The sequence below is a fragment of the Aptenodytes patagonicus genome, chromosome 6 (genome assembly GCF_965638725.1).
Source record: "Aptenodytes patagonicus chromosome 6, bAptPat1.pri.cur, whole genome shotgun sequence".
In the NCBI taxonomy this organism is placed as follows: Eukaryota; Metazoa; Chordata; class Aves; order Sphenisciformes; family Spheniscidae; genus Aptenodytes; species Aptenodytes patagonicus.
This window is the reverse complement of record NC_134954.1, coordinates 39,722,541-39,743,014: the sequence shown is the minus strand read 5'-3', so window position 1 is coordinate 39,743,014 and position 20,474 is coordinate 39,722,541. Positions and strand designations below refer to the sequence as shown.

Genomic DNA, 20,474 nt, shown 5'->3' with positions numbered 1-20,474 from the left:
CTATCTAGCTTTTTTCACAAAATATAGCCAGTTAAAGCTTGAACTCAGTGTTCTCAAGCGCCATCTGTCCTGTTGACTTTTTTTTTCCTGTTGCAAATATTCAGCCTATCAAACAAAACCTCCCCAAGAACAATGAAAACTGAACCGAGATGACAAAAAACCCTTATGAAGACACAAGCTATGTTGTCAAGTATTTGATAACAAACCCAATCTTAGTTCATGAAAACAGCAAAAACATTCTGCTTCACCAATAAGATGAAGCTTTCTAAAATTTGGAGCATTTTGATTAACTCAGAACTTCTTTAATGGAGTGAGGCAGCTGAGTTAGGGGTGCACCTCTGAACCACATGAGTAAACAGGTGATGACATCATTCAGAAAGCGGCTGTTCCTTCAAAGAGATATTTCCCAGATTACTTCATTGTTAGGCATGAATCTGAGCACAGGCTTCAGATTCTTTCTTTCATAACAACATGTACAAGAACAGCCAGGAGTTTCCATGTGCCGTTTCAATTCTGAGTGTTCAGCTTGCAGTAACTTCTTCAGACTGAAGCTGGACACAAAATGATTAAAGCCTTCCCCTGTTCAATGTAAATAAACTCTACAAGTTGTGGAAGAAATTGTGATGGCTTTTTATATATATACACTATATATTAATAAAGACAAATGGAAAAGTATTGAAGTTACTCTTTTGTAGTGGAAAATATTAACAATATCTTATAAAAGCAGAGATACAATTCTACAGACATTTTCATTTTTGTGAATAAAGTTTATTTTGCTCTAAACTAATTTCTACCTCCTTTGTCCTTGACTAACATGATAATGCTGAACTTGTAGCACACTCTTTTGCCATGGCAACATGCAATGACATTATGAACACAGAAACAGGAATTCCCTGTGGGACAAAAACCAGAAGAAGTCACAGTTAGGAACAAAATTCTCATTCAAACCCAAATAGCCTTAGTAATAGGAACAAATAACTATTATCCATTACTCTCAGTTTATTAAAGCCCTTTTCCAGTTTAACGTGAAATATGAAATTGCCTATTTTAAGGACATTGCCTCTCTTCTGAATCAGGACTTTTAATACTGTGAGCCTTACTGCACCATAGATTATAATAAATGACTCCTGTTTTAATTCTTGATTCATAGAAATACCTGGCTGTCAAGCAGAGGACAAGCAGCACACCAGAAAGTACTTATTCTGGAGACAGAATCATGAATGCGTGGAGTTAGTGCTTTAGCTTTAGTAGACTGGAAATTTAATACCACTTTTGATAATTTTTTCATGCAACACAGATTTTGAACATAATATGAACATTTTCTTTTAAACTATCATCACCACAGAAGATCATCTGCTCTTTAAATTCTAGTATTATAACTACTTTTGTGTGTAGCAAGTAATTTATACATACATTCTGTGGGGGAGATAATAGACACCACAGGACAGATATACGTACTGAGGTGTATTAAAGGACAGGAACATGAAGTGTGAACTACCTTTGTTGGGTTTTTTGGGTTTGTTTTTTGTTTCCTAAAACTGTAGAGTTCCTATACTGAGAACCACTACATTTGTAAAAAAAGAATGAGCCTAACATTTTCTTAGTAAAGCAACTTCAGTGGGGAAATATGCTGAGACAGTATGTAAAGTGTAATCCATAATCACATGGATAATCTACAAGAATGTGCTAAGATAAATGCCGTATTCACATAAATGAATAGCAGTAATTTGAAATAAGTGGCTAAGAAAATGTCTGTTTTCTGACTAAGAATATCCTTTTTTCCTTTGCTCCTAAAAACTAATTCCTAAGCTCCATCTACTACTTTAAATGTATTGTTAATTTTACACAAATGACACCTGCAGACATCTTTCTGAGTTACTGCATTCACAGAATACTCAGAAATTTTCACAGAATATTTGACTGGGGTAGCCAAATGAAAATCAGATTAACTGTCTTATCTGTGGAAGTTAAAGAGAGAGAAGCTCCATGCAGCAGAGAAAAAAAAACACAGGGGACAAAGCAGAGTAGTAACTCTGACCCCAAAATTGCATCATCTTTGAAAGTCTGAGAAAGTATCTTTAAATAAAGCGGGTAACTTGCGGGAAAAGAAAAAGGATCGGGAAACCAGCACTGGTTCTGGGTGCTTTGATTATCTGAACTGAAAAGGGGTAACAGCATAAAGAAAGCACACCTAGGAGGCAAGCTGAAAGAGCAAATGAAGAACAGAGGCTGGAGTGTACCAGAACCTATGGATGCTTAAGGCTAAATGGGTGGCACTTAAACACAGCAGTTAGATAGCATTTTCATCTACTACAGGTTCATGACCACAGTACAAGATAACCTCTTAAAGAATCTTCAGGAATCACATTTAAGATTTTTATGGAATAAGATAAACATATTGGAAACCTTTCTTTCGAAGAATGGGAATGCACCCTTAACATACCTCTGCCTCGTTATCTGTGAACGTCCTGCCTGCATAAAAGTCAAATCCTAGTCTGAATCCCTCTTCTTCAATTCCATCACAGATCCTGGAAGCAAGTACTACGTAGGTAATAAGCCTTAACAAGAAAAGCACTTCTTACATTGGTTTAGCTGTACTGGATCTTTCACTTTCCTACATGTAACTGGAAGTGTCTTCTCTGTGATGATTGTTTTATGAACCTGTTTATATTCTCTCTTGTTAATGTGGTTTTTAGAAGAAACTGTCTTTTCTTCACATAATTTCACATGAAAGCCAGCTATAAAACATATGTGATCACCATAATTCAACACTTGACCTTCAGGCACTTCAAGAATATCAGTAACAGAGTTTTTCCAAAAGCTAGCTAGGATGAGAGTCATTTATTTTAAAAGAATACTTGGAACAGAAGGAACTGCCTCTTTAAGCTACCATTCTGTAGATATTTAAAACAAATTTGCAGAGCACCACCTAAACACAGGAAATATTTTTCCTTCTAAACAACACAAATTAGGGAACTGGATTTTTTATTAGAAAGATTATTTTAGCAAACTGCAAAAATTTTTAATAGTGACTACTTCAACCTAACAACATCAGATACAAAATGAAACCACTATTATCGTGACCTTAAGATCCATCAGCAGATGAGATGGACATCTCAGATGACTGTTCAAAGAGAACATAACTGAGTTGGAGAGTAATTTATAAATTATTTTACAATGGCAATTAATCCAACAGTAACATTGACTGTCACTTCTTACTTCATAAAAAATATTATGCTTTTCAATAAGAGACCTATATTCTGGTGCTAAAGTAGTAAAATTAATCTAGTCTAGATCATTCCTGACTTCAATGGATTTTAAGCAATAATCCTACATTCATGAATAGACAAGACTTCCCTCCCACCTAATCTTATTAACAGAATGCTCTAATTAATGTGATTTGCTGAGTTACTTATCTCTGTCTCCTTAGTATCTCCCATTTCAGAAGCATGTAAGTGCTACAGCAATAGTAAGAGATATGGCTTAGGGACATTTTTAGTCCATGCTTCAAGTTATCTGTTCCTTCAAATGTAACCCTTGGTTCCACAAGTATCATTAAGATTTGATGTATATCCTTGTTTCCACGTTTTCCCTTTTCAGTAATACTACAGCAACGGATTGAAAAAAGAACTTGTAAAACTACAGGAATTGATTCGATTTGATTTCCCTTAAGCATTCAGAATGAAGAAAATATTACTTATGCAAAAGTATACAGTAGGAAAAAAATTTAAAGTTTAGACCAATGTAACCCATCACTCTCTCCCTTTTAGTGGCCAATAATTTCTAGTGAAAAAGCAAGATATTTTAACAAAGCTTTACAAATTAGTTCTTGCAAATATTTTTCCTTTGCTATGTCCCAAACCAGAAATGATTAGTTCCTCTAGGAAGTTACACCTAAAATTCTCACATTCAAAGTTCAAAATGCTTTTTAAAATAGGCCAAGGTTGGCTTTACACTTTCCGAATCAGAGTAAGCTGAAGGAGGCATTTCTGAGAGAAATATTCATTACAGTTCAGGATCCACAAGGGACTAGTATACATTATTATTTTATTAAAGTTAATAAAGTCAGAGACTGCAGCTAGTGACTTGTCCAACGGTTTCTTGAGGATTAATCCTCATGGAGATCAGTATATGTAAAACTTTACTTTTCTGAATGGTGAACAGCCTGGCTGTTGGACAGATTCCTGTAGTCTTGTTTTTGTTGTTAAAAATCTATGTCCTTACAGAAGTTTCTGTTCAAAAAGTTGTGCCATTCTCTTATTTTCTGTGATCCAGTTCTATTTATTTTTTCTAGTTTATTTTGGGAGAGTTTCCTAATTATTTTTTGTGAATAGTAGATGTAAGAAGGCGGCAGTAGCTCCATAAACATAGCAAAGGCTGAGCAAACAGAAATACCCAGCTTTGTTGAAAGTAAAAATGGGAGATGAGAAGGAGTTAATTCATCTGCAGGCCTGATTCTAATTTAAAGCAAGAACAATCTATAAACTGCTGTGGGCCACCTAGCCCACGAGTACAATAATCCAGATGTTTGAAGTCTATTGCCTATTAGTTCCAGTGTCAGACATGCAACTCACTTGACAGTCCAGAGGCTAAAAAGCCTGCTTAAAGAAACCTCACATTCTCACAGCTGACAGCTCACATGGAAATATAACTGTGCAGAAAGAATCCCTGGAGGGCATGCTAATGAGGCTAATTGGTAGTTTCAAGCAGACTTAAGGAGAGGCAAGGGAATAAATATCAGCAACAGAGAAGGAACAGAAAGGGACACGGAGAGTTGAGTAAATCTTTGCTGATCCTAAGGTCTTTGGAAATTCCATCCTTTTTCTTTGCACACTTTTTTTTGTTCTGTTAATTCTGTTTGGACAAACCTCTGAGTTTTGTTCAGTTGTCTTGAACGGACGTTCATATCACTCACTGCCTGTTAGTCAATTGGTGCCTGCTCTTGCCTGATGCTGAGGAACTCACGACTCCAAGTATCTTTCACAGTAAAGATTTATACTCAAATACTAATTTATTCTTTTTCTGAAGAATAAGAAAATGACATTATAAAAGTTGTTACAAAGCTTCTAATGATTTTGAGTCTTTTGTCTCAACAGTCTCATTGCTCAGCTTTTTTGAGACAGATATGGGGGAAGGGCAGTGATGTGTCTGTTTAAAACATTTTAAAAATTGTAGTTAACATAGTATCTTTAGAAATATGCTTTAGATGGTGTGTTCAATACTAAATGCCATATTATGAAGAATTGGTGTTGAAAGACAGTTATTACTACTACAGAAAAACTTCTACTTGCCTTTTCTGTATTTCATACATATATACAAATATATTCTTGTACTTTCAGAACTTGTTGGATTAACACTTCAACATATGGCTGTCCTACATTCCAACAAACTCTGCTACAGCAAGACTATTGGAAAGAATCATAATTTATACAACAAAAATAATCTAAAGAACGTACCTGGCACAGATGGGTTTCAGGTACCATGTTGTTAACCAGTGTACTCTGTTAATCATGCCATCCACACAAGCCTTCCTAACTGCAGACCATGCCAGATAAATCAATACTATGGAATCCCCTGCTGCGGATTTTCAAACTCAATGAAAACAATGCACATACCTAGGAGATCAAATCTTACCGTAGAAAGCTACAAAAAGCCTTGAGCCAGCAAGAAGTTTCTCATACATATATATAAACTATGTGCCTCATAATCCAGAAGTCATATGAATTCCAGAAGTTTCTCATTCCAGCCCTTCTGCACCTCCAATTCCAAGATGAAATAGAGTAACAATATCCCATTCTTAAATTAAAACAAAACATACAGCTTAAAGTTACATCTAGGCCTGATTCCTCCCCATATCTAAAGAAACTGAGAAACCTAGCAACAACCTGTGCTCCAGAAACTTTAGAATCCCAGTTCCTAATGCTACCCACAGCCCTCTACAACCAAGAGACCAGCTCTGTAGAGTAAACAGCATTTTCCTGTATGGGCACACCAACAAGGCCAACTCTTCAGGCCCTGCAGAATAAATTAGGCCCTTGTAGTTTTATTGTTTCCCTTAAGCTGCATTCACACTTTGAAGCTTAAACTAAACCTAACTTGAATGTCAAAGATAGCTAGACCGACTGCTATGTTGTAGTAGAATTAGAAGCCTCTTAGTAAGACAGCAACATCAACTTTCCTCTTAAAGCCACAGGCCATGCAGCAATCGGCTAGACTGCATAACTCCCAAAAGCATCCCTGTATGCCTTAACAGCTGATTGAGCAATCAGCTAGTCTGCACAATGCCTGGCACTACTCAGATACAAAAGGGAGTGTATGGAAGGTGGACATGGGGACAGACTACTTAGGAGGAATACAGAAACATTTTCCAGGCATGCAGGGATGAACTTGGGAAAGCCAAATCTTAGCTGGAGTTGAAACTGGTGAGGGATGTGACAGGCAACGAGATGGTTAGGAAAATGGTCCACAGTGTATGGTTAAGGTAGCTGCCTTTGTTCAGCCTGAAGATGAGGCTGATGTATTTGTGCGCACGCGTGTGTAAGGCTGAGTGTCACAAGTTGCAGCAAAAGAAATTACAACTAGAAATAAGAAAAGAAATCACAATGACAGGGATTAAGTACTGGAACAGGCTGCCCAGAGGCTAAGAATCTCTGCCCTTGCAGGTATTTAAAGCTCGATTGTATGAGGCTCTGTTGTGTTTCACCTGATTTTGAAGTCAGTCCCGCTTTCAGAAAGGAATCAACTGGATCATCTCCAGAGGTCCCTTCCAACCTAAATTATTCTAGATTCTTACATTTCAATTCCCAAAGCAAATCCTAATACAAATGCAATGTAGCCAAAGGACAACTCTAATAGTCAAGGAATCATAAGGCATTCCATCCTTCTAAAATTGAGCATGTTTCAAAGACCAACAATGAGCTAAATCTCTTGCAGTTTTGTATTTTTAATCCAGATTATAGTTGTTAGATATTATATCTACAGTGCCAAATAACTGATTCTAGAACTTTCTACCAAAAAAAATGTGTCTAAAGCTGTTAGCTGTTTAAAAATAATTTTTCCCTGATGAGAGAACTGAAACTTAGACTGCCTAAAGTCAGAGATGAGAAAAAAGACAATTAAGCAGCCGCAGTGCTATAAAGAATAGAAGTGAAGGCAATCTATGTGAGAGAAACAAACTGTTTGGATACAAAGGAAACTTAAAACTTGCTCATAATAGGAAACACTCCAGGGCTGTGGTAGGTTACAGATCAGCTTCAATGCAGTGTAGGGGCTCTGTCCCAATCCTGCTTCACTACACAGTTTTAATATATTACTTAATATATTACGGAGAAAGGGACTTAAAATACTTCTCAGATCCTATGCTGCATACACTACGATTAATTGATGTGATCTATTTTTTTCTTCTTGCCATGAAATTATAGCTTCCGTCTCTTATTTGCATTGCAAATCTGTTTCATACTTGTAACTGAAGTATGTCATACAGTACTTAGACATTTCAAGCAAAATGGAGCTTAGGAAGAGACCAAGGGGTCATAAGCAAAACCTGAGAGAAGATGAGAGCTCTGGAGAACAGATTAAAAGCTACTGTTTTGTCTTTCAGTTGCAGTTTTTAATGTATTGAAAAACTTGACCAATATTTTTTATCTCACTCCCCCAATTAACTGATTTTTTTTTTTTTATTAGAAGCTACCAAAAATATTTCACTAAAACACGTGCTCTATTGATCGCTTTTCCTGAGACAGGAAAAGAAATGAAACATTATACATTATATTAAACTGTCTTGCATTATTTCAGAAGTTTTGAAACCTTTTTTGGCTTTTAATAGCTCTGAGTGGTCACATGATGATGCCATGCCAGATACGGATGTAGAGTGGGTGCAGCAAATAGGCTGTTTTCTGTGGTAGCAACCATGCAATAGCATGGTCTCTTTTTCTTTTTTTTCTTTCCCAAGTTCATCCCTGCATGCCTGGAAAATGTTTCTGTATTCCTCCTAAGTAGTCTGTCCCCACTGCACAGTCTCCCCATACACCTGGGGAGAACTTTGCAATAGCACACTGCAATTGTGCTAGGTGGACAAAACTAAAAAGGGTATCAGCCCTTACACTGACTGTAGTTCATGTTTGCCTAAAATTAGCTGTAATATTTGTAAACTAAAAGTTAGGCATTAGATGAAGTACCTTTATGAATCTTGTCTCTGCTTTCAGTACATATATGTATTCATCTTCATACTCATCTATTACACTGCAGAATTAGCAGTATGTGTACCTGTAGAATCCAGATATAAACCACTTCCCACCCCTACCCCTCCACTCTGCAAGTGTTTACCACCTTGCCAAATTTTAATTACTTGGATCTAAGCATTCTGTCTCATGTATATGCCTCAAAATGATATACTTTTTTGCATTTATGTATGACATTGGGAGCTTCAGTCAAACCTAAAACTGTCTGTGCAAGCTACACACAAATGGACCTTAAGAAAGAAAAACTGGAATTGCTCATAAACTTCATTCCTTTCTTGAAGCAGATCATCTTCTGGAGAGTAAGAGTGACCTGTAGGGCCTGAAGTTGTGCAGCTGGGTGTTTTACACATAACTGACAGAGGGCTATAGGCATCTGAAAAGAGATCATACACATGTCAAAACCGCGCTGTTGCTATTCTGCAAATTCTTCTAAAGTTCTCAGCCAGTGTTCAGTCATAAAAGATACCTGTACCCCAATTATAAACAAGCCACATTTTTCAAAGCTTTCAGATAAGCAATAGTAAATGGACGTGAAAGACAAAACTCTAGGTGCAGATGCACACAGATACCATATGCCACATGCCTACTCATTCTTGCAAAATGATCTTGACATGCTGACGTGTAGGGGACACTGTGGGCTACTCAAGCATATGCAACATGCATTCATATAGTCTTTGAACTTGTGTGCATTCATATGCAGATGAGATATACAATTGTCCGCAAATACTATTCAACTTCCCTTACTGTACAGTGATACACTATTGATGGAAAGTGAGGGGTGGGTTTGTGCTCCAAAGACTGGACCAAGACTCAGGAGGTGCAGACTTAATTCTTGCCCCTTTACAAATTGGCTATGTAACCTCAGGCAAGACAGACTGACAGCTTTTCAAAAGCACTCAGTACCCCACAGAGCTTTCTGAGGAACTAACAAATGTTCAGATTTTAAGGAAGCTGAAATATTCACCAGTTTTCACAGAGACAAATGACAACAACCGAAACTACTTGATGCTGAACAGTTAAAATGCAGCTCCCCTCCTTCAGGTACTTATATGAGATGAAGTTTGTTGCTGTTGAAAGTTTAGATACAATCCTTTGGCATCAGTCTCATTTATTTTATAGGATATTTGTGGATATAATGCTATCCTCTCCTACCCTTCTCCCATTTTAAGTATGTAATCTTGTAAGCAAGATTTCCCTGAAGCAGAGAAGTCTGTTGACAGTACCCCTTGCAGACTCTGAATATTTTATGTTTTATTTACAGGATTATTCGTCTTTGGTATAATAAGCCCCAAGTTTAATGACTGTAATGTATCAGAAATAACTAAGAAGTTCACATTTGCATTTCCTTGTAAAATTATAATTTTCTGCTTTCATATTTCATTTGGATATTTTCACAATACTCATTTTTCTTGTGCTTAAACACCAAATTAATTATGATTATATCCAAGGCTTTTTGATACTCTAATGAAAGTTAATTGGAATTAAGTTATTAATTCTAATTATAATAAATTAAATGTAGGAAAATGAATTACTTCTTATAATGCCCTCTTCTATTTCATTAGTTTCCAATTTTCAACATTTTTGTGCTCTGTTTGGAATATCTTGCTATATCTAACGTCATCACAAATTTAAGTATACTTTTTAATAGCATACCTTGTATCTCTGTTTACTTGGAAAATCTATACACAATTTTCCCTTTGATATTCTTTCATTAATTATTTTTACTGATGTAAAACCATGATCATTCTGTAGTATGCTGACTGGATAGAAAAAGAGAAATTGCATGTATAGCTATAGCAACAAAAATTTGTAGTCAAGTGCAGTTTATGCCATGAAAACACGGCTTTGATAATACCATACACTAATGATAGTGATATGCAGATATTCAAAAGACATAATTGCACCTAGAGCCCTGCTATGGTAGTCAATTAGAAGCAGCGTGATATTTTTTGACCTAAAATTCTTCTCCAAAATGCCTACTCCAGAAAAATATTATCTGCCATTCTTCAATGATAAAAAAGTTGAAGGAATAAGAAATTACATAAAGTTGAAAACCTAACTAAACTCTGTTTATGGTACTACTAAGATTAAGATTAATACTACTAGGTACTGCCAAGCAAGCTCTTTTTGCAGGGTATTTATTACTAATGCTTTTTTTTTTTTTTTTGCCTTTACTACAGTTGCAATACAGGTCCAAGATATATATTGAATAATTGCGAGGAAAGATCATCCATGAAACTGCACAACAATTCACAATTAATTGTCATCAAAACCCCACAATAATACAAAGTAAGAGATGTTTAACAGTCTTTTTTGGGAAAGCTTTGCTCATTTATCTTCAAAGTTTCAAATTTAAACTTCATCAAGAAACATAAATATGTACATGACAATAAACAAAGTTCTAAAATAAGTCTGAAGTAAACATTAGGACAGTAGCTGTCCCAGCACTAGGAAGCCATCACATCTCTTGGTAAAATAAACTCCCAAGGGTTTAACATGACATCACGTTACTATGTAAAACAGCAGCTCTTCAGCCTAATGTAAGGTCAAAGCTACTGACTCCATAGTATACTAGCAGCCAACATGAACACCAGGCTTGCAAAGCAGAACCTCTAATCTGCAAAATGGAAAGGTGTGCATGTGGAAATTTGATGTAAGTCGAAAAATAGCCAAGTGACTATAAAGGGGAATATACATACAATTTACTACAAAGAGACATAGTAAACATTGCTGGTTTGGGCAGTGGCAACTTTTTATTAGCAGAAAGACACCCCTCAGGGCAGAATCAGTTACCTGATGACAACAATCAGTCCATTTTTAAGGTTGCAGTCAGATTCCATTATAAAGTCACACTTTGATCACTTTTGTTTTGGAGAAAGAAAACTGGCCGAAAATCAAGAGAATTAACTTAAGAGCAAAAGAGAACTTTTTTCCCCTACAGTATGGAAAATAACAGAAACATCTGTTCTTAGTTATGGAACGTTACAGAAAAAAGATGACACGAAAGACAAATTTTGGTTTGCCTTAGCATTTTATATCCTGGTAGTATGAAAATTGCCATGCTACTACATCTAAGTGAGTCCTGTATCCCCGTATTTGATAATATACTATCAAGATTCTAAATGATCTTTTGGGGAAAAAAATTACATGACCAATATGCTTTCATTTGGAGTGATATATTCAAGAACAATATAGGATCAAAAACTGACAGCAAAATTCTGACTTCAGTAGGCCCAGATTTCACCTCCAGAACGTACTGAAATGTGTGGAGTCTTATCATCAGTGCCTTCAGCAAGACCGAGACTGGGGACGTCAGTAAGATTAAAAAAACCCCAAACCCAAAAAACAACAAACCCAAAACAACAATGACAGTAACAACAACAACAAAGTCACACACACACAACCAATCCCCCCCCCCCCCGCAAAAACCCCAAACCCTAGACCCCCATCAACTTACACCATACACCAAACCATGCCAAAACCCCGCAAATTTCAAAATAGCAAGTACCATAAGGACTGGGTGTGCTGGAAAGGAGAGAGGGAATCAAGATGCTTTTATATTTAAGGGCACCCTTATGAGACTCGTGGCTCCTGGATTTTACTTTCAGAAGAAACAACTCTGCTCGTATTTTCTTGCAAAGAAGATTATTGCCATAAATCATTCTGAGGGTGTATGTCCTAAGAAATACAAGACGTTACTAATTCTCTATTAAAAAGTCCTCTCCAATTTGTAGAAAAAAGGCCAGTTGTCTATATTGCAGGGTTCTTTTAATTTCCAGTTAACTTTGCCAGGATTTTTTTTTTTTTTTTAATAAGATAAAATGCAGTTCATGAGTTGACTGTTATCAACAGGCTCTCTTTAATTCTTAAAGAAGTCGTAGGAATCAAGTAAGCAAAATCCCATCTTTCCAGTTGTTCTTAGTAAGCTCTCCTTTTTCTGATAATCTCAGAAGATTAGTGTCAGAGAAATGATTGTTGTCTCTTATAAAGAAGAGAAAGCAGTATTTTTCATCCATGGTAATTTGCATTCAAAAAACTAGGTAGCCGAATACAGCTCACTTGCCCATAGAAGAAGAACATCTCTGCTATTGCTTTCCATCAAATTGATTTGATTTTCTGAACATGTCATTCTTCACTCACATAATTACCTTTTGAAATAAATCAGGAAAAGTGTTGTCTTTTCCTCCCAACAAATATAAGAGTTACATGAATAGACTGTTACAGAATTGGAAGTGGAACAATATGAACATTTGGAAAAAAAAAAATCAATGAGTCTTTTTCAATACTTGCTTTATGAATGCTTTCTGAGATTTTAATCATTATTTCACAATGTAGTTACAAGATATGAAATCAATGGGATATTTTAGTTAAAAAACCAAAACGTTAGAAAACCCAAATGAGGTACTACTAGGTACATGCTTTCCTCTTAAAAAGAAAAATATTGCAAAACTTAATGAAAATGGTACTTGAGAATTGAGGTGGAAACATCATCTAGTTTTAATAATGTTGTTATGTCTGCATATGCCAGCTAAAAGCTGGCAATTAAATAATTTTCTACCATGATCCAAATGAAAAAAATGGGTAAACTTTTTTTTAAAAAAAGCATATGCTGTAGTACGCTGCAGCTTCCTGCAAGTATTCTGACAGACCTTAGAGGCCAACAGCACGGAGGTCGAGGAGGCCCGGTAAGGTCGGAACCCACACTAAAGAGAAGCAGAACTGGAGAGGACACTTGGGCATATGTTAGCCTAAACAAAAGGAAAGACTTTTTTGGACCAAGAGTCTCTCTAACAAGGCTGAGAACAGACTTCCTTTGGATAGGAATTCCCCATCTCTTTTTTCTACTCCAGAAGTTATTGATGCTGTTGTTTCTATGGTTATCACCATCATATCACTGTTTTCTTTATTCTAATTTTTTTTCTGCATAGCTGTACTGACACCTATTCATAAGATATGCTCTTAAGACAGACAATGGGACATGAAAGGTGAGGGAGGTTTCTTTTTTCTCTTGAAGTAAAGACCATAAACAAACGGACATTGTTCAGTGCATTAATAGAATTCATAGCTTCAGCTTGCTCTTAAAACAGATGGCACAGTCACCCCAGCAAGTATTCCTCCCTCTCAAAAACTGTAATATAAAAGCCAAGGTGTCTGGCAAGGCTATACAGTTAAATGGTAATACATCCTTTGGTCAAAAATTCAGTTTGAGAGCACACAGAATAAAAACATGTTCACCTGGCAACTAGCAGAATGAGACTCAGATTTCCACTACAAACACTTGCTCACTGTGTGGCAATACTAAGTGAAAGAAAATTGCAAACACAACAGCAGGGAATACCAGTATAGGAAACTGAGTCCTGGCCTGTGAAATAATTTTTATTCTTATATTAAAAAATACCAATCATACAAGAACTTTATCCAGAACAGACCACGGTGGAATCTTATTGAATTATCCTCCCAGTTTAGGCAAGTAATAGCCAATTACTCAGTTTACTCTGAGTTATGCCGATTGCTGCGTATTCCCTCCTCCTTTTAGCAAACCATTTTCTAAGTTGTTATTCTGGGAAGATGCATTTCCTGTGAACAGATGTCATTAGACTAACTGAAATATTATTGTAAAATTACGTTGTAACTGGGATAAAAAAGCATGAGTAAGACTTCTGGTTTTACCGTGCAAAAATTCCATTATTATTCTACCATATTTCCAGAGTATTTGACACTTCAATATATCCAGCAGATAGGATCGTTACTCATTGCCTTTGCTATTGTTCGAGTTTGTGCTATTAATTTTAATTTTTATAGTACTGTAAGCATGCAGCCTGATTTTAAATTCCTTTGCACTCAAAATTTCCATCCATTTAGCATCCATTAAAAGGAAACAGAGCATCAAGCAGAAGAGGAACACTGGTTTGCTTTCTAGAAAACCGTCAAATAATTCAGAACAAGAATCAATTGGCCATTATCTAAGAAATAGAAATTTTTCATCTGCAAAACAGACATCTACTAAGTTTTTCTTCTCTATTTCATTCGGCTAATTCATGTGTCTGCAGTTTTCAAATGAAAAGCAAGATAGAATGCACTATGTTCTAAAGGTAAGAGGACAAAATAACTTCGTATTTTCTTACCTTTGCATTATAGGGAATATAATGCTTTGATAAGGCTTCAGGAGTGTGCATCCATGTTTTGTCTACAGAAAAGCAAAATAAAAGAAGCACTGAATAGGTTATTCAATTGTTAATTTAACTGTTACAGTATCTATCTGGAAAACATCAACAACCCTCCTTTTACTCAGATAAGTATCTGTCTGAAGTAGTTCTTGGGGCTGGAGGGAAACACATTGTATCTCACAGCTTCCCAAACATTTACATGAAAGAATCTGGTGACTTCTCTTGGGCACATTTCCCATTTTAACCAACTTGATTTACCATAAGAATTCCAACTTCTCCCCCCAAACATATTTATTGGTCTAAGGTTGTTTGCTGTTTCTGCCTCAGGTCAGTATTTTCTGAATCCTAGTGTTGTTGTTTAAAGCACTGACTGCATGTTGTGCTTCTAATGATGTTTTTTTGATTAATTATGTGCTTTTTTGATGAATTATCAAGATATTAAAGGGACAAAAGAAATTATTTTGGAAAAATTATCCGAGCAAAAACTGATAGAAAAGCGCCCTAATCCTTCTACAAGAAAATAGAAGCAAGTCAGATTGTGGTAACTGACTCGGAAGTTTAGATCTTCTTTAATCTTTCCTTACATATCCTAAATGAATTTGCATATCTTCCCTTAATGATTTTCACATCGCAAGACTGTGCTATTGTCTTACTTGTCCCGCCACATATTTCATATGGTGACATGATGAGTTCATTATTGTGAAATACATCTTCTCTCTTTCTTTTTAATGGCCATTTAGAATGTTCTACATAATTTAAGGTGAAACTCCAAACATTAGAAAAAACTTCTTTTTATTAGAAGTTTAGAAACCATTTTTTTAAAGTTTTCTAATTTGAAAGCATTTAAGAAAAAAAATGTATGATGTTCCAAAATACTAAGTTGTATTACCAACCGCATGAGAGATTCTGTAACACTGAGTAGTATTTTATACTCCACACATTCAATATTTAGTAGTGTTTCTAACATGAGACTACTCCTGTTTTAATTAGCATGAATTAAAGTCACAAATCTAGAACTTTATTGAATTAAGTAACAGAATAATAGCTTAAAGCAAAACTCTACCCTTGGATATTCAGAGACAATTCCCTTTGCCCTTAATGGGAATTGCAGTTATAGCAATTACTAACTTTTTTGTTAGTTACACGTAAGACCAATAAAATCCTGTTCACTTCAAACTGTTCAAGAGCAAAAGCTGTGACATTTCTTGACACTAAACCGATAACTAAATATTTTTGAATATACAGAAGCAAGAAAACTGTTAAGCAGATATTCACCAGTCACCACAGTAACAGGATCAAAACTGCAAAACTTGAGGAAGTTTTTTTCTTTAAGCAAATTTCATTCTAGATGACAGTAATGTTCAGCTCCATTACTGAAGAGCGATATTATCACTGCTTGCTTAAGGAAGCATGGTTTGTCCATTCAGTGGTACCCGGGAGTACGATTATGCACTGAAGTGGTTCTTCCTTTCAGTTGTGGCTTGTGATTGGAATACTGGAACAGAGAACCACATTCATTTCCCAGAATATTTTAAGACCTGAAGCCTGATCTCCATTTTGAGTACAGTATCAAAAGCTGATGTTATCCACAAATAAAAAGTAACAATCAGTGTGAATTAGGAATGTTAGAATAAAGCCTGACAACCCAAAAGATAATCGCAAGCATTCCATTTCAAGTTGGTGCACTGCTGAAGGCCAGACAAGCAGACTGGTGATGGGGCTTGACTGCAAGTCCCAGACACAGAGGAAGCTGGCACGTAAGGCAGGACTGCTTTCTGTCCCATCATGCTTACTGCAGCAGAGTGAAGACCTGCGCAGTGCAAAATTCAACTCCGAAATATGCATTCACATTGCTAATGTCAGTGTTTTGTTTACCCATTTCTTACACATCAACTGTTTACGAGCTTCAGCAGGATACTGGTGTATTTATAAATACATAAAGGAAAATCTAATAAAAATGCTCCAAAATAAAACATTTAATCTCTTAAAAAATAACAACAAAAAACCCCAAGCCAAACAGTCTTCCACTCATTTCAGTGCCTAGTACTGGCACAAACAAGTAATAGGGCTGTAGCTTCTAAAGCCATTTTACGGGCAGACAATTGACTACACAATTGTGTAGTGAACTAACAGTTTACTGACAATACTGTTAATAATAAAACTATTAACTACTGTTAATAGTAAAACTAACTATTCCTTGCAAATGTTTCCTCCTCCCTTCTTCCATCCCCAAGCAGGGCAAGTTCAAATTTGAAAAAAAAAGTGATTTAACTTGGGAGCCAAGTTTGAAATGCTGTTCTTAATTAAGCAGCTAGCAATCTTTCCAATATTATAATTAGGTATAAAGCTTTACCTTAAAACTTCTTTGTGAAGTCATCCACTTGCCTACCAACCTCAAACAGTTATGCTATAGGGATTCCAGCAAGGAAAAACACTGCTAGGAAGGTGTTTCCATAACTGTTGGTACCCCTAGTTAGGGAAAGATGAGGAAATGTGGATGGATACTCTCAGCTCAAAAGGAAATCAGTAACTTAGCAGGGTACCAAAAAGATGCTTGGATTCTACGAGTCTTGTGCCATTGATTAAAACAGTGAGTCAGCAAGCAGCATTTCCAACATCCAGATGTAGATCCGCAGACACTGTGACATAGGTATTTTGTATAAGGTATAGGTGTAAGTTTTCCATTGACATTGGAAGCCCATTTCCTAGAGGCAGGTAATAATTACAGAGTGGTGGCACTTTCAGAAGAACTCTCTAATGCTAAACAAAAATCAATACAAGGCAAAATTCACATTGATAACAAAGACATGCAAAAAATCATGCAAGCTATTACGGGGAAGTTTGTTACCAGCATTTCCTTCTGAATTGTAAGCTCTGATTTTGGACTTACGCGACGCTCAGCAGCTGTCTGAAATACTGCTTAGAGTTAGTTTGATTTCACAGCAGTTGAAAAATACTAAATTTCAGACATTTTGCATCCAATAAACCAGAAAAATATGAAAAAAGAAAACGTATAAAACAGGCATTCACTTAAATACCTGATGTAGATGTGGCTTGTGGTTTGCATGATCCCTCACTTTTAAAATTAATTTTAAACAGGTTTTCACAGCTTAGTACTTAATTATTCATTCTGAAGCAACAAACAAAATATGAAACCCTACAATGAAAATCACAGTTCATATTATTATTAGTTATATAGCAGCAAGAGTTCTAGACACTTTATAGATAAATAAAACAGTAAGTCCTAAAGAAAGGACCAAAAGCCTAGATAAAACCAAACCTGACAACTGCATGCATCTAACATAACAACAGTAGAAAGTGAAGAGAGACTCGTGCTATCATACCAGGTGAAAACTGCAGTTATTTTAGATCTTGTCTGAAGCTCTTAATCTAGGTTGCCTTAGCAGTTACATTAAAGTTTAAGTGTCCAGTTATTTTTTGAGAATTATGAGTTTGAGCCATCCAGAGTCCATTAAAACCTAAGTAGAGTTTAGCTTGAATGAGGTATGAGAGATTCTAAGAGGTAAAAGCCTAAGCATGTGGTGGTTTTGCCAAACATACTGGCACTGCGTGGGAGAAAAGATGGGAAAAAGGATCACCGTTCAGAATTCAAGGGCACAGGGTAAGCCACAGCCCTGCTTAGAGTTAGTAATCCTGTAGCCTCTACACAACACCTCTTCACGTGCATGGCATCCTAACTGTGAGGCACAGGCTTTTAGAGAGCCCCTGTAGCAGCAGCACAGCATCCCATCTAGTTTTTAAGAGAATTTGACCTGGGTGGAGAGCTTCTCAGGTTTTGCTCCCTGCCAGCATACACTAGTCTGCTAAGGGCAGTGGGAAAACTGCATAAAATTAACATTTGGAAGACCTGGGGTTTGACAGACAGAATTGCAAGGGTGGCGGCAGGGGGTTGGGCACTTTCATGGTCAGAGGATTAACTGTGCTCAGAATCAAGACTTCACTCCTTTCTAGTCCCCCTCAAATCACGCCAGCCCCTTTCCATTATAAAGGAAAGATTCCTTTACAATCTGCATTTCACATCAAATGCTTGGTCATCACACAATCTGGGAATACCAGTGCGAGCCACTTCAGAGGCCTCAGCAGCTCAACGCTGGGGAAGAGGAATGTGCTGACAAATCACATGCTGAAGTCAATAGCCTCGGGGACTTCATAAAGTATCCAGAACAACTGTGCTGCACTTAGCGGAGGATGACACTAGGTTAAATAACAGCACAGCTGACCATCTATCTACCAAAAAGGAAAGCAGTAACAGTGCCAAGAAATTGTTCTCCCTTTGAGATTAATTTCTCCACACGTTATTGCCAACAGATATTACAGAATAGATTTAGTAGAGAAGCACTGATGAACTATTTGCTAAATGGCAAAACAATGCTCAACAGTGCAGGTTTAGTTAACTGCTTCCCTAAACCCCACTCTCATTATTAATTCATGCATACTAAGAATGGCTCTACTTAACTACATTTCCAAAGCATTTATCAAAGCATATGAGACCTAGTGGCCATTCCATTTAATATGATGAACAGAGAAAGACTCTGATTTTAACTTTTTTTTAGTGCCACAGTGAAAATAGAGTCATTTCTAGAAGGTAAACAACTAAAGCTTTTATTCTTTACTGAATCAAAATCTCTTTGACATCAATGGATGTTTTCCTTGCTAACAGAAGAGAAGAAATCTTGGAACTGCCTTTTCCTCCTGCTTTACAAAACTTGCTATGGAAAGAAAGATCTTATGTGACAATCAGCCTAATAACAGTCTCCTGAAGAAGAGAGCATCCCACAAGATCAGTGCTACATCTAGGTATTAATGCCTGAGGGAACAAATAGCTCATTTGCTTCAGTGTGTGTATATACGTATCTATATCTTTCATTTTTCCTAGATTATCTATCTATGTATAAATAAAGAAAACCTTCACAATGGGACGCACAAGAATTGTCGCCCAGTTAAATCATTTCCTTTATCCTGCACTGCAACAGAAACAGGCAGGTTCTCACAAACCTCACTTATGCTAGTCAGACAACAAGGTAGAATCTGTCTTCTTGACTACTGCAGGCAAGGAATGAACTGATACGCTGAGCCATGAGACTTAATGCTTGTTACTAGAGTTTTCATCTGAATGCAATATTAAATAAACATAAATCTACCCATATTCTTCTGTAATTCAGCTAGAGTATCTGTTCCAACCACCTTCTAGAGGAATGACTGAGTACAATCTGCGTGTCTAATAGCAGTAATTTATTAAAGTTATTACCAGGTTACTATGATTAAGCAACTGAAATTACAAGTCAGATTCTGCCCTAAGCACGTACAGGCAAATACCCATCAATATACATAATTAAAAAAATAATTACTTTTGTTATTTCTTTTTCTTCCTCTTTTTGCAAACATAAAACGTTCTTTGGAGGCCTATTTATTCTTTGCCAAGACAAGAGAGCTGTATCTCCCTAGAACATAGTGAGCTTTGCAGAATGCTTCGCCTTTCTGTGTCCTTCTCCCATAATATTTAGGACCTTACGAATGGTTTTAAATAGCTGATTACTAAAATAGCAAAATTATATCACAGAATGCTGGGTTGGCATAGTTACAAAATGAAAAAAAAGTCTAGTATTTGCATTTCCTCCAATAGTAACACTCACTGCATAACCTACGCATTTTATATACTATATATTTTGGAGATATGGATGCTAGTATGTAGGTTTTGACAAGAAAGTAAAATAGGATCAAAATAATATTAGTGCAACTAACCAGTGATTAGCAAATCTTTACATTTGCATTTCTAACTTGTTGGTGTTAAGAACTTTTAACAAGTTCAGCTTCCTAAATCAAAGGGAAAAACATGAAAAAAAAAGTCTTAACTATTTAGCCTGTACCTCTTACGTCTCCTTGCCACAAGAGCAGCTACACTGTGTCTTTGATAAAAGCTTCTAGTTTAAGTTGAAAAAGAGATTACTGGTATAGCATAATTTATTTTAAATTATCACATTTTCACAAGTTTTCACTAAGAAGTATGTACTGATCAAACCTCCAACTCCACCTTTCACTTTTGGAG

At 36.2% G+C, this 20,474-nt stretch overlaps 1 protein-coding gene across 8 annotated transcripts in view; it reads right to left on the bottom strand.

Annotated features, from left to right (window-relative positions):
- The window catches only part of GULP1 (GULP PTB domain containing engulfment adaptor 1), a 169,337-nt gene that overhangs the window by 62,165 nt on the left and 86,698 nt on the right, over positions 1-20,474 (bottom strand). For 7 of the 8 annotated variants that reach the window (XM_076342186.1, XM_076342184.1, XM_076342192.1 and 4 more), the window contains one exon: positions 14,366-14,427. In XM_076342186.1, coding sequence (XP_076198301.1) covers positions 14,366-14,427 — 62 coding nt within the window. Of the gene's footprint in view, positions 1-14,365; positions 14,428-17,445; positions 17,522-20,474 lie in introns of those variants that run through there. The other variant, XM_076342191.1, reaches the window with a different exon arrangement.